The sequence below is a fragment of the Physeter macrocephalus genome, chromosome 4, assembly GCF_002837175.3.
Source record: "Physeter macrocephalus isolate SW-GA chromosome 4, ASM283717v5, whole genome shotgun sequence".
Taxonomy (NCBI): domain Eukaryota; kingdom Metazoa; phylum Chordata; class Mammalia; order Artiodactyla; family Physeteridae; genus Physeter; species Physeter macrocephalus.
Window position 1 is genome coordinate 52,142,048 of NC_041217.1, and position 14,680 is coordinate 52,156,727.

General features: G+C 36.2%; 1 protein-coding gene across 3 annotated transcripts in view; it reads right to left on the reverse strand.

The window, feature by feature from the left end:
• Positions 1 to 2,120: 2,120 nt before the first annotated feature.
• The window catches only part of CNST (consortin, connexin sorting protein), a 136,174-nt gene continuing 123,614 nt past the window's right edge, over positions 2,121 to 14,680 (reverse strand). Inside the window, exons 11-12 of one of the 3 annotated variants that reach the window (XM_055084200.1) lie at positions 8,314 to 8,449; positions 2,121 to 5,385 (exon numbers count right to left, since the gene is read on the reverse strand). In XM_055084200.1, coding sequence (XP_054940175.1) covers positions 5,180 to 5,385; positions 8,314 to 8,449 — 342 coding nt within the window. In that variant the 3' untranslated portion in view covers positions 2,121 to 5,179. Of the gene's footprint in view, positions 5,386 to 8,313; positions 8,450 to 10,041; positions 10,091 to 14,680 lie in introns of those variants that run through there. The other 2 variants (XM_024133637.3, XM_055084201.1) reach the window with 2 other exon arrangements.

The following is a 14,680-nucleotide window of genomic DNA, read 5'->3' on the forward strand; positions in this document are numbered from 1 at the left end:
TCTGTTGCAAATGAAATTGCTGTCTTAATTTCCTTTCTGTAATGTTAATTGCTGGTATAGAGAAACACAACTGATTTTCGTGGGTTGATCTTGTAATGCTGCAACTTTGCTGATTTTATTTATTAGCTCTGGCATCTTTCTTGTGGATTCTTTGGGAGATATATATTATTAGCTGTGGGTTTTTCACCAATGCCCTTTATCGTGCTGAGGAAGTTCCCCTCTAGTTTATTGAGATTTTTTTAATCATTAAAGAATGTTGGATTTTGTCAAATTTTTTTCTGCATCAGTTGGGACAATCATACAGTTTTCCCCCCTTATTCTATTAATGTGAGGTATTACATTGACTTTCGTAGGCTGAACCACCCTTTCCTTCTTGGGGTTGTGTCAGTCTTTTAAACTTTATTTTACCAGGTGTGTGGTGGTATCTCAGTTCTAATTTGCATCTTGATGACTAATGACATTCAGCATCTTTTCATGTGCTCATTAGCCATTTGTATATATATATATATATATACATACATATATATATATACATACATATATATATATTTTGAAAGGGGTGTTCAAAGTTTTTAAATGGGTTGTCATAATATTGAGTTGCATGAGATCTTTACATATTTTGAATACAAGGCCTTTACTAGATAAACGTATTGTGAATTTCCCCCCAATCTTCAGCTTGCTTTTTCATTTTCCTAACCATGTTCAAAGAGCATGTGCTTTAAAAGTCCAGCTAATCCTTTTTTTTTTTATGGTTTGTGTATTTTGTGTTCTAAGAAATCTTTGCTTACTCAAATGTTGCAAGGATTTTCTCCTGTTTTGTTTTAGAAGTTTTATAGCTTTTACACTTAGATCCATTTATTTCAAGTTAAGTTTTGTGTTGTGTGAGGCAAAAGTCTAAGTTAATTATATTCTCCAGTGGGATATACAGTTGTTCCAGCAATTATTTGTTGAAGACTTCCTTTCCCCCTTTGAATTGCCTTGGCACCTTTGTAGATCATTTGAACACATACACGTGGATTTCCATTTGCCATACCATGGTTTGATTATTGCAGCATTTGGTTTTGAAATCAGGAAGTACAAGTCCTCCAGTTTTGTTCTAACAAGTTCACTGACTGTCTTCTGGGGCACATGCATCTCCAAACATTTTAAAATCAGCCTGTCAACTTGTAAAAATTGCTGCAATTCTGATAGGGATTGTGTCAGGTCTATGGATCAATATTGTTTTCATAAAATGAATTAGCAAGTATTTTCTCCTATTTAAAGAGTGTTTTGTTGGATGGGTATTATTTCTTACTGAAATGATTGCTAGAATTTACTGGAGAAGCATCTGGACCTGCAGTTCTGTGAGAAAGTTTTCAATGGTGCTATTTAGTGCTATTCAGACTTTCAATTTTGAAGAAGGCTCTAGCCAAGCAGTTTTCTACTCCTGGAAAGCCCACCTGCTATTAATGCCACAAATGCTAACTAGAGGCAAAAAGTAATACTCACTAGAACTTTGGCTGGGAGAAAAGATTCCTGTCTATCAAGTTTCTATGCAGGTGGCCTAGAGAGAATTTTACTTTTCCTCCTAATAAAGCATGACACATGGTAGGGAGGAATGAGCTCAAGTTTCTATCCCCATGAGTAGTAGTATCCTATATTTCTTCATTTTTTTTTCCCCCTTTCACAAATATATTTACCTTACCAGACACTAACTTCTTTAAGCTGGTACCATTTCTTGTTTCGAGAGCCCCAGCACCCAGCTCAGTGCTTGGCACACTGCAGACATTCCAATGTTTGTCAAGGTACAGAGAGTAATAAACACTGTTGCTCATTCTGCACTGTTCTCGGGGCAATAGACAAGAGGTTGATTTTAGGACTTACTCTTCTCAGGACCAGGAAGAAGAGATGCCCAGTAGCCTACACCAAGAGAGATTTAAAAGCTACTAGAATTCCTTAAAGAAAATTCCTTAGTACATGAGGCTCACCAAATGTTTATCTTTGAAGTTATTAAAATAGCAGATGGCACTAGAACTTGTGCCACAAACCCTAGATCACTCTTATTCTTTTTGAGGATGGAGGCAAAATGATAGAAGAGAAAGTATAATTGCTTCCGGAGTCACAAGACCTGATTTAAGGGATGTGTTTACTGATCTAAGCATCAAATGAATAAATGTGAAAACACTATATACACTTCATAATTAAGTATACAAGGGTGAGTTAATATTAACTGAGCCCATAGAAATGAACAGAGTTATACAGGTCACGTTAGTGGGAACACAAATATTCAGTCTCTCTCTGGATTGGGATTAAATGTCACAAAGTCAGCTTCAGCAAAACAGGTAATAGGTAAAAGATTTCTTTGTTCTTTTCCCACCTTCCCTCTTATTTCTCAATTCCTACCCTTTTCTCCACCCTGCCATTCCAGCAAGATCCAATTCACATCTGTCCTTTCAAAATAAGGTCTACCTTCAAATTTTAAATCCTCTTAGCATAATACACAAATTCACAGCTCAATATAGTAAACCTCCCAGAGGGATTTGATTTTTAAATCTAAAGGAATGAATTTTTAGAGTGAATTTCGGTTGCTGTTTCAGGCAGATGGGGAGGTGTTTTAGAAGCACAGGAGCATTTACTTAGGGACCTATTAGACTACCCAAAGTAATCTACTCATGGCGCCAGACCAACTTCTGAAATTATTTTACTTTCACTTTAAAGCGGTTTTTCTCAGTACCCAAGGGGTTCAAATAAACTCTCTGAGACATTTTTTTGGTATAGATTTTAAATTACAAGCTTGATCTGTTACCCTCAAATACAGTTCTTAAGGAAGATTAGTTACAAATAGTTGTCAGTGCTTTCAAATGACAGAAAAAATTACATTATAGTAAAACTGGATGATTTTTTTATGCAAGAGATAACAATTTCTCTCATCACCAGATAGAATTACTCCAATTCATGCAATAAATGACAATTACATTTTTAAAAGTTGCCCTAATTTTTCTAGTTGAGATTTCATGCCTATCTTAAATCAAGATATCATTATGCTCCTGAGCTCACCTCACCCTCTCTGGGAAGTAGTGAAGACACACGTGGTTTTTCTGAGACTCAACTGGACTCCACAGAGTACCAAAGTATTATCTCGGTTCTTTCACCTCAGTGTGAAGGTTCCCAGGAAACCTTCAGTTTCGGAAGTAATGGTCCTGGTGGCCAATAGGCAAATATGACATATAGATTTTTTAGGACTTCAATAGTGTACTAAAAAGGTGAACAGGAGGGAAACTTTGACTTATCTTCACAAAAAACCGGCAGAAATCAGCATCACCAAATTTCTGTAACTAGAAATCATGAGGGTGAAACAGAAGAGGTTTGTCTCTGATGGGGATGGCCCTCACAGTAGACTTTGTGAATGTCTTTTACAGAACCACATAATATAGTACCATCGACATTTTACATATTTACATACAATTTGAATACAAATTCTTAAAATTTATAATAGAACATTAAAATAATCTTCTAATAAATCAGCCTTAAGTATAAGGAATCTAGATTTCAGTATCTTGTACACTTCTAAATAAATATCTTTGATCTATAATCCTTGAAAATATTATAGTTTATGGTGACATGATACAGACAAGTCAAACAGTATTATAAGTAAAAATAAAACATCAATTTAAAAATAAACAAGCCTAAAACCACACTGAGCTGAAATTATAGAAAATCAAAACACTAAGTATACAGTAATTAAATATCTAGCATTGGGATAACCAGATGCATGCTAAATGACACAATTTCAACTTCTATAAAAAGCCCTTTAAAAATCATAAGTCTAAATAAATAAGCAGAAACACAAAGGGAGGTACTGTACCAGCCAGTAACAACTAGAAAGAAAACTCTCTCTTTTTCTTTCAAATGATCCTAACAGAAAAACATGAAATAATAATCATTGCCAGAAAACTATAGTTCATGTGTTTTGTTTCTTTTAGAATGCTGCCGATGATATAAAAAGCCAAAGCAAGGCTTCCTAATTGTTAGACCACTGTACCTTAGAAAAGGAAATTGACAGATTTAAATAAAAATCAGACATTTTCCTATTTAGGATATGATTGAATTTTCGCCTAATGACCTCACATTAGGTCTAAATCAAGCCCATGATATGAATGCACATTCAAGCATCTGAATGTATGATCTGTTAATAGTGAATTATATATGATGATTTAATTTCATTTGCCAAAGTATTAGTTTATTTTACATCAGGCCAGAATTAAAACATCTAGAGCAGGAACTAATACCTTACTTATCCTTATAGAAGGGTTCTTAGATTCTCAGAACATAATAGGTGCTCAATAAGTATTTATTGAATTGAGATGAATCCAGCATTTATTATATCAGGAAGCACTGAATCCACGATGAAACTGGTTGCCTGACACTCAGAGGGACCTCTTTAATTTTACCTCTAGGCCTGTGATTAATTTCTGGCTGGTTAATGAAGTTAACTGTCACAGATCTGTCACAGTTTCTTAATTCAGGGCCAAGATCTGTACCGTTCATCTGTTCCACAGTTAAGCCTTCTTGAAAGTTTTGTGGCTGCACATCTATAGTCATGTTGGAAGAATAATCTTTGTTATTCTACGTTGGGTTTTTGCTTATGGTGACTGTCTGAAATACACATACACACACACACAAACATAATCATTTCACAAATGGAAATCTGGAGAGTGCACAAAGCCTAAATCACACAGCTCCCAAGGTGAACTAAAAACAGACATTGAAACTGTAAGGTAACTCTTTTTCATTACACACAAACTTATTGCGTGATGGCTGGAAGTAATGTCTTTGGACAAACGGTTATAAACCACAGGTGTCCTTAGCCATTAGCCTGACAAGGTAGCCCAAAATGGTTTGGCTCCAACACTGCCCTGTTTAATTCTGTAGCTCATTACACTAGGAAGCAGCGAAGAGGAGGTGGACATGCTCTCCAGAGACCACTCCTTCCATCCACAGTGCTCAGATCAATATCTGTATCATTATGTGGATTATTCTGAGTTCCTCTGTATTGCCAGTTAAAGTTGCTGCTTCTGATGTTTGTGCTTCCTCACTGGGGAAGGGAGGCGCATGTTACAGAACTCTTGAAATAAAAGCTATTTAGAAAGTTTCACTCTTTGATTCTCATGGCCAGCATGCCTGTCCCTCTTGAATGCTGCTAGGAGAGGTAGATCCAGTGTTTAAGTCCTGCCATTCCCTGCAGTAACTTAGTGTAATAGAAGTCCATGTTGTCTGCAAAGTCTGTACAAACAGGTGACTCTGTGTCACCAAAAGTGCAGTATAATGCAGTTCCTCCCACACTAAGGAAAACCGTCGCTATGCACAGCAAGACCAGTAAAATACAGGAACCACCTCCAACTTCATCTGCAAACAGGAAAACAGAGTAAGGTTAAACTGACACAAAATTAATGCCTAGTATCTGCTGTCTGCTCACTGATTACGATAACTAGATGTTTCTAATATTAGTCCTCTATGGATAGTCACTGACAGGAAGCTAGGACACCAATGACTATACAAGGACCTATTAGCTACCATAAAGATATATACTTGTGGAGCTTGTGAATGCTAAAATTAAAACTAGCTCATTTATAAAATGAATATAACCATTTCCATAAAAAAAGAAGAAAAAAATGGCAATACTTCTCTGATGTGCTCATAGCATTATTTTAGAGTACAAATTATATATAACCTCACTATTACAGTATCTTTGGAGTTCACATCATGGGACCACCTTAAAGCAAAGTCAATTTGATATTAAACAAGCAAAAATGTCTGAGTGGGATCTTGCATCTTAGTAATACTCAATTTTATCTTTCAGTGGAATAGTGAAGTTCTAGCTAGTACAGTAATTTCATTTCTTAAACAACTCTGGCAGGCTTGTTTTTAATAAAAATGTCCACATAAGTTTTTCTATATTGAAGAAAATAACTACTCTCTGGTTGAAAGTCTTAATGATCACTCATAATTAAAGAAAAATTAAAAATATTTGGAAAAGACTAAGAAGTTTTATGATCAGCATGATGAGGGTGTACCAAAACCTTCTTGGAAGGTAATCTGGCAGTATCTATTAACATTTTAAATTAATTTATCATCCAGCCTCGGGCACTTTTGAGAGAGAAAGAGTGTTAAGTGAATGCAGCGCTGGGACAATAGGTATAAACAAGGAAGGATTGCCTGAGGCCAACTGGTCCATATGGTCCTGAGCACCTAACCTAGCAAATCCACTTTCAGGAATTAAGCCTACAGATCTGCACAAAACACAATATCATATTTACAAGCATGTTCACTGCAGCAAAGTTTGTTATAAAGTTGAGAATAACTTAGTTATTCTAGTTACAATGGGAGAGTTAAATAATTATGGGAGATTCATATCATGGAATACTATGCAACTGTTTTACAGAATGAAGTAAATTTAATACATTGTTCAAAGAAAGATGTCCAAGATTGATGGTTAAATTAAAAAGCCGTGACATAACGGTATATAATGAACCATTCATGTTAAAAAAAAAGGGCACATGTGTATGTACACACATATACGTGCATATATACAGAATGTGTTTTGAAAGGATGGTAAGAACTTCAATCAATACCTGGGAGAAACCCCCAAGGGAGGGAGGGTTGAGAGCCTTAAACTTTTTACTTCATTACTGTTTAAGTGTTTTCATGATTAGTGTATATTACTTTTATGATTAAAAAAACAAATTTTATAGAACCCAATATAAACCAAATAGAATTTATTTGGAAGATTTTACAGTAATATGTGAATATATTCTCCCCATAAAAATTTAAACATGAAAGTATCTAAGAGTCTAAGGGACTCTCCCTTTTACTCCTACCCAATCATATTCCCCTCTCAACCAAGAGGTAAACACTGTTAAATATGCTGTGTATCCTTCCAGATCAAACACATGTGGTTTCAGGATTTTTATAGAAACAGGATTATGTAATTGTATTGTCCTGTGATTTACACATTTACAGTTTAATAGATTTTTAATAGTTAATAGACATTAATAGATTTAATAATTTATACTTAGTATAATTTTTAAACACACAAATAAAAAGGATCATATCATTCATGTTGTGCTTCTTGGGGTTTTTTTGGTTTTTGGTCAGTTCAGTATTTTTACCATCTTTTCTCTTTTTGGCATGATTCCCACCCACCCTCTTATCTTTGTTAACAATCTAGTTTATGTATTTTTCTGGGTATTTCTTCATTCTCATATATTTATATACAAACATTTAGATACAGTTTATTTTAAAACATTTATTTTGTTTTTTCTACATGCATTGATAGTATTTAGAGCTGTGCTGTCCAACATGGAAGCCAAGAGGCACAGGCAGCTACTGAGCACAAGTTACATGACTTAGTGTAAGACGAGATGGCTACTAAGGGAACTAGGGACTGTCAGTTCTAAATCCTGGGTTCCCCCTACTATGTATGCAATGATTCAATACCAATTGGTACAAACAAAGAATTGAGCACTTTATCTGGAGAGGACTGTGATAGTTACAAGCAAGGTGCAGAGGTAAAATGAGGGGTGGGAACAGATTATTTCCAAGGTTCCTACCAGCTTTATAATTGTAAAAATTTAGAAACCTCTACTGCTATCACTTTATGTCATATTTAGAAAGCGTATCTACACGTTGACACTGTTATTTTAACAATGCAGTTGTTTTATAAACATGAAAAGCATACTGACAGGTTCTTGGCTATATTTCTACTCACTCTGATTTACCGAGGCCTTAGACAAATTTAACCACCACCTTAAATATAATAAGCCCAGGAGGGAAAAAAAAAGAATCAAACAATAGCAACAGTGTTAAGCTGTACTCTTTAGAGACACCTCTTTCCAGAGAGTCAAGAAGAAATCACTGAAGAGAAAATATTTGTAATCCATAAATATTTTCCACATCAGTCAAGAAGGAGTATGAACTGCCACTGAAAAGAAGACAAAAATAGCAGGCTCACTAAAAAACAAAAAACAAAAACTAGAAAATAAAACACGAAACAAAGAAACTGAAATAAGCTCTGAAAATTGAGGACTATCTGTGGGACAGGAAGACAATGAGATGAATTTTGCAACTTGCTCACTTATTTGAGCAAAACAAATTGCTTAGGAATTACTTAAGAACGGATGATAGTTTGATCCTCTGTGTTTCTTTACAGAAGATAAAGCAACTAAGTCCACATATTCTTTACAAATCCTGTTACCAAACACCTTATTGTACATTAATTCATTCTTTCAGCAAACACTGATCAAATCTGTGCTAGACACAGTCTGAGCACTTTACCTTGATCTAAGTTGTCATCTATTTCTTGGAATCTCACTCTTCGCTTAGATGGTTTCTGTTGCATCTGGGCAGGATGATCTCCTACAGTATCATTCCTCTTCTTTAATATAGAGACCAATCCTTCAGCATGAACAACCTGTCAGAGATTATAAGCACTGTTTGTTATATTATGGTGGGACATATCAGTGATGTTTTACATGTAATGGTAAGAAGGCTAATTCAGTTCAAGGGGTAACTGAAGTCCTATTAGAGGTTTAACCAATTCCTATAGCAAAAAATCACAGTCATCAAAATCTAACAGAATAATACTTTCTCTTGTCTTCAGATATTGCCAAATACACATATCTAAAACTCTGATTGCTATTCTAAAGCCCTGAATTGATTCCAGGGCCAGGCAGTGTGACACAGCATGGACTGGAAATCAGGCCTACTTTTTCCTCATTTATAGCTCCGCTTCCCTGTTAAGTCATCTATAAAATGATTCCTTACGGCCTCTCTTTGCTTAATCATTAGTCCTGGGTTTTGCTTTATAACAGAGGCTGCTTTTTTCATTCATCAGCAATTTTTTAGAAATGAACATGTGAGACTTAAAATATATTCGATACCAACTTTAAACATCAAAATGAGTGTTGTCCTCAGTTCCTCTGAGAAACTACACATTTACTAAATAATATTCTAGTGCTCTAAATATCTGAAGGACTTCTCTTCTAGAATATCTCTTAGAACCAGTTTACTAGGGACATATTACCCTGTAGTACGCAGAGGGTGGCAAACTATGGCCACTAGGCCAAAGGCCTGCTGCCTAGTTTTGCAAATAGAATTTAATTGGAGCACAGCCAAGGTTACTCATCCACATATTGTGTATGGCTGCTACAATGGCAGAATTGAGTACAGACCATAAAGTCTAAAATATTCAATATTTGGCCCTTAGAAAAAGAAAAGAAATAGACTAAATTTCTTTAGTCCCCCCCTCTACCCCTTTCTATGCTGTCTTCCCGGTTTTCACTTGGGACACCTCTCTTCTGCCTCCACCCCACCCTTTATTTAGGAACAAAGACAAAACAGAAACCCTTGCCATTTAGGAGTTAAAAGACTCTGAGGCACAGGGAGAAAGAGAACAGAATCAGTTGGCAGAGCCAACTGGGAAGCTGAAGGCCTTACCACAGGCCCCCCTAGGCAGTAGGTTGATTCACAGAAGTTGACTTGTGAGTTGCCTGCTTGAACAAGCTGTAGGTGATGACATAGGTGGGCATTGTGGCCCTAACACTGTTGATGTCAGTGACTTGCTGGTATCCAATCACTGTAAGCTGAGGACTTCCTGTAATGTCATTTATCTGATCAATGGTATAAAATACTTAATATAAATTCCAGTTCCAGCCAGCCATCTCTGATAATGAGCTATATATAAACATTACAGATTCTATTAGTTCTTTTTATAACTCAATGCTTTTAGGGCCAAATAACCCAATATAGTCTTCTACGGGGCTTCCCTGAACATGGGTCTATAGAAACCATTATCTCAAAAAAAAAAAAGTTAGCAATTTATTCTTTTTATAGAAAATATGTATTTCAGATGATGTATTTCTTCTGAGAAAGCTAAAATACTTTAGTGACATTAAAATGATAAGTACAAATTATGCAAAGGAATAGTTTTTCAAATCTTTCATTAGAAAGCAACAATATTAAAGACCATCTTCATACAACAAAGAAAAATGATTTTACAAGTACCTTGCTGAAACTGGGTACTTGAGGAAGGGAAAGAAATCCTAATAAGTTTCTAAAGAGCAAGACATGGAAAATGGAAATTAATTTTCATGAGTATATTACTACTAAAGATATATCATTGACTTTAAAAATTTTTAGTAAATGTAAAAAAAGGGAGTTTTCATAGATTCATTCACTATCTACTTCATTCCATAAAATAGTACATTTACCAAGAGTGAATTCACCTACCATAGGTGTTTTCAAGTTGCTTTAACTCCTTAGAAAAAACAGTCCTATTAAGAATAGTTACAAAGACAAGCTCCAGAGTTGCATTACTGTTAACTGTATGTCTTTGTGATCTGAGTTTTGAATCTGTAAATTCAAAAGACAGACCCAATAATAAATCAAGACACTGCAAATATTAATAAATGGATGTTGAAAGACCAAGAGAAACTCTCAAAATCATCTGGAAAGACACAGAATGTGCTTCCAAGACCTAGAAGCTAGTCCTAGTGCAGCAGCTGTTAGGCCCCTACCTTAGCTCCTGCTTGCCCTAATCTGGTGTGTTGGGCTCCAGAAGTCAGATAGTTAAGGGATACAAGACTTCCCAAATGGCCCCATCTTATTTACTATGGATGGCAATGAACTTTGGCAAATTTTTGAAAAAGGGAAGAAGTAAGAGCATGAGACATTACAGTTGTGTGGGATGAGCCAACATTTTATCTTGACACCCTCCCCACTCAACCCTTAATTCCTGGCAAAAAATCTATCCACAGCCTTTACATGCTTTTCCTTTTTCTATCCCACCAAGAATCTTTTGTTTCAGCAGGGCTGCTCCAGTGTCTGAAGTGAAGGAATGTGTTCTTTTCCATTATTTCCTTTCAGTCTTATTCAGGGATCTTCTCCAGGGATCTTTCTTTTTTAACTGCCCTCTTGTCCTATAGTTTATAGGGATGGTGGGACCAAGTTTAGGCATAGAGATGCAAGCCAAGGGGGAAACTCTTAGAAGACAGGTGGGTGCAGTCCTTTCTGTTCTGACAAGAGTTTTGGGCAAAGGTCTTAGAACCTACCCCTAGTACAGAAATTCCTACTTATCATACCAAGACAGTCAAACAAAAAGAAATGACTTTGGTACAGTTTACCTTAATTTTATGGTAGAAGGCAAGTAAGTTAAAACAAAGTCATGGTCTTAGTCTAGGCTCTCATTCAGAAGACTGCCAAGTGTTTCTAAGTAGTTTGGGAAGTTGAGTTAGGGCACATAGAAATGTGTCTTCTCCAAACTACTCTTAAAAAACATTTCTATGCCTTTTACTTTTTTAACATAGTGTCAATATTAAAAGGTTAAGAAACTTTAAATCTCAAAAAATAAAGCTTTAAAAACTAAATTTAGGGAATTCCTTGGCAGTCTAGTGGTTAGGACTCCATGCTCTCACTGCTGAGGGCCTGGGTTCAATTCCTGTTCAGGGAACTAAGATCCCACAAGCCACATGGTATGGCCAAAAAAAAAAAAAAAAAAAAAAAGTTAAAAAAAAAACACCTAAATTTAGTTTCCCACTTCAATTACCAAATTCCCCCACATGGTATGCCAAAAAAAAAAAAAAAAAAAAAAAGTTAAAAAAAAAACACCTAAATTTAGTTTCCCACTTCAATTACCAAATTCCTTTCCTACCAAAACAAAGTATACCAAGCCTTTACACTGAGAACAAAAAGAATGTCTAAGCTGTAATTAGTGTAATTGTTACTGGTGGTACTCTATGAATAAGTGCAGAATTAAAACAAATAATGAAACATCCATCCGACCTAGCCCTGTATATTTGTAAATAAATAGCTCTTCTGCACTTCCCCCTCAAACAGCAATGATCATCTTAAATAGCATTTTAATAATGAACTGTTTGTAAAAAACAAAATTATTCTGCAACTCTGCCGGCACAGGAAATCATAATATGACAAGAAAGACATTCAGAGAGGCCTTGCTGTTAGATCTGCCTCCTCAAATTAAAGGAGAAAATAGATACCAAATAATATTCTTTTACTGATCAAGGCTTTACTCAACCCAGAAACTCAAGGTTGGTAAATTTTGCTTGGTTTCCAGATAACTTGAGAGATAACATTCATAAATCATATTAGTATATTATAAACAGCTTAAATGCCAGCAATTTCACTGTAGAGAAAGAAATTCTGGTCATTCAATGTCAAATTTTCCAGTACTATTCTTCAGTGAAGGAACAAGTCATGGTTCTCTGCCTGGTCCTTTAGATTTGGGTTCCATAATAAGAACTATGATTTAGTGACTCTGCACTTTATGTGAGGACCTTTACATAATATTTCATACTTAATCTTTACAACTCTATTATACAGGCATTACCAGTCCTATTTTACAGATGAAGAGGCCAAGCTGAGAGAGCTTTAATAACTTGCTTACATTTGTAGCACCAGTTACGGGCAGAGTTGAATACTAACTCAAGATTAAACCTCTTGCCATTTCCCTAATGTGAAAAGATCTTATTTTCTACGATTATTAAAATTTTGCTTAGTGTCATTTGTTATAATACATATTACAATTAAAATTAGATGAACAGAACTTTCAAATAAACCTAATAAGTTTCTTTTGTCTTTCCAAAACACTTTATAGCAACAAATCCTTATCTTATACATCACCTGAATTAAGAGATACTTAAACTATGGCTAAAACCCTCAGTCTAGAGACACTGGGGAGGAGAAGGTTAGATGAAAGATACTTTGTGTCATTCAATAATCCAAAAGTAGATTAATGTCATGGCTACTACTACAGCAAATTAACATAACAAGTCACAGCAGGAGCAAGAGGAGGCAGCTAAATGGAGGAAAGCCATCTTCTAGAAATAACACGATGGTGCTCTCTGGCACTACGATGCTGCATCTTAGAACACGACAATATGGAGAGTAAAAAACAAATGATGATGAAGTACACTGATATTGAATTTTTCAAAAATTAATTTAAAAAGGAAAAAAGGGCGTGTGTGTGGTCCTACCACAATGTAGGCGCCTAGTCCATAGTCAGGGTGACAAGAAGTTAGTTTCCTTAGGACCAAGGAGGCAACCTCGCACCTGCAGGACGACTTGTTGCCCCATCCATAGGGAGGAATAAGCTTCCTGTTACGGCTGCAACTGCTAAGAAGCTGGCCTTGCTGTAGTTTCTCCCAGACGTTTTTTAGATACCATGTGGCTGACAGGGTCTTGGTGCTCCGGCTGGGTGTCAGGCCTGACCCTCTGAGGTGGGAGAGCCGAGTTCAGGATATTCGTCCACCAGAGACCTCCTGGCTCCATGTAATATAAAACAGCAAAAGCTCTCCAAGAGATCTCCACCTCAACGCTATGACCCAGATGCACTCAATGACAGCAAGCTACAGTGCAGGACACCCTATGCCAAAAAACTAGCAAGACAGGAACACAACCCCACCCATTAGCAGAGAGGCTACCTAAAATCATAAAAATGTCACAGGCACCCCAAAACACACCACTGGAGGCAGTCCTGCCCACCAGAAAGACAAGATTCAGCCTCATCCACCAGAACACAGGAACCAGTCCCCTCCACCAGGAAGACTACACGACCCACTAAACCAACCTTAGCCACTGGGGCAGACACCAAAAACAACGGGAACAACGAACCTGCAGCCTGCGAAAAGGAGACCCCAAACACAGTAATTTAAGCAAAATGAGAAGACAGAGAAACACACAGCAGATGAAGGAGTAAGATAAAAACCCACCAGACCAAATAAATGAAGAGGCAATAGGCAGTCTACCTGAAAGAGAATTCAGAGTAATGATAGTAAATATGATCCAAAATCTCGGAAATAGAATCAAGAAAATACAAGAAATGTTTAACAAGGACCTAAAAGAAGTAAAGAGCAAACAAACAATGATGAACAACACAATAACTAAAATTAAAAATTCTCTAGAAGGACTCAATAGCAGAATAACTGAGGCAGAAGGCGCAGAGAGTCCCATAAAAGATAAATCCAAGGAGAAAGACACCAAGACACATATTAATCAAACTATCAAAGGATAAAGTGATGTGGAAGATAAAACAGTGGAAAGATCTACCGCAGAGCAGAATAAAGAAAAAGGAATGAAAAGAACTGAGGACAGTATTAGAGACCTCTGGGACAACATTAAACGCACCAACATTCGAATTATAGGGGTCCCAGAAGAAGAAGAGAGAAAGAAAGGGACTGAGAAAATATTTGAAGAGATTATAGTTGAAAACTTCCCTAATATGAGAAAGGAAATAGTCAAGTCCAGGAAGCACAGAGAGTCCCATAAAAGATAAATCCAAGGAGAAACACACCAAGACACATATTAATCAAACTATCAAAAAATAAATACAAAGAAAAAGATATTAAAAGAAGCAAGGGAAAAACAACAAATAACACACAAGGGAATCCCCATAAGGTTAACAGCTGATCTTTCAGCAGAAACTCTGCAAGCCAGAAGGGAGTGGCAGGACATATTTAAAGTGATGAAGGGGAAAAACCTACAACCAATATTATTCTACCCGGCAAGGATCTCATTCAGATTCAACGGAGAAATCAAAAGGTTTACAGACAAGCAAAAGCTAAGAGAATTCAGCACCACCAAACCAGCTCTACAACAAATGCTAAAGGAACTTCTCTAAGTGGGAAAC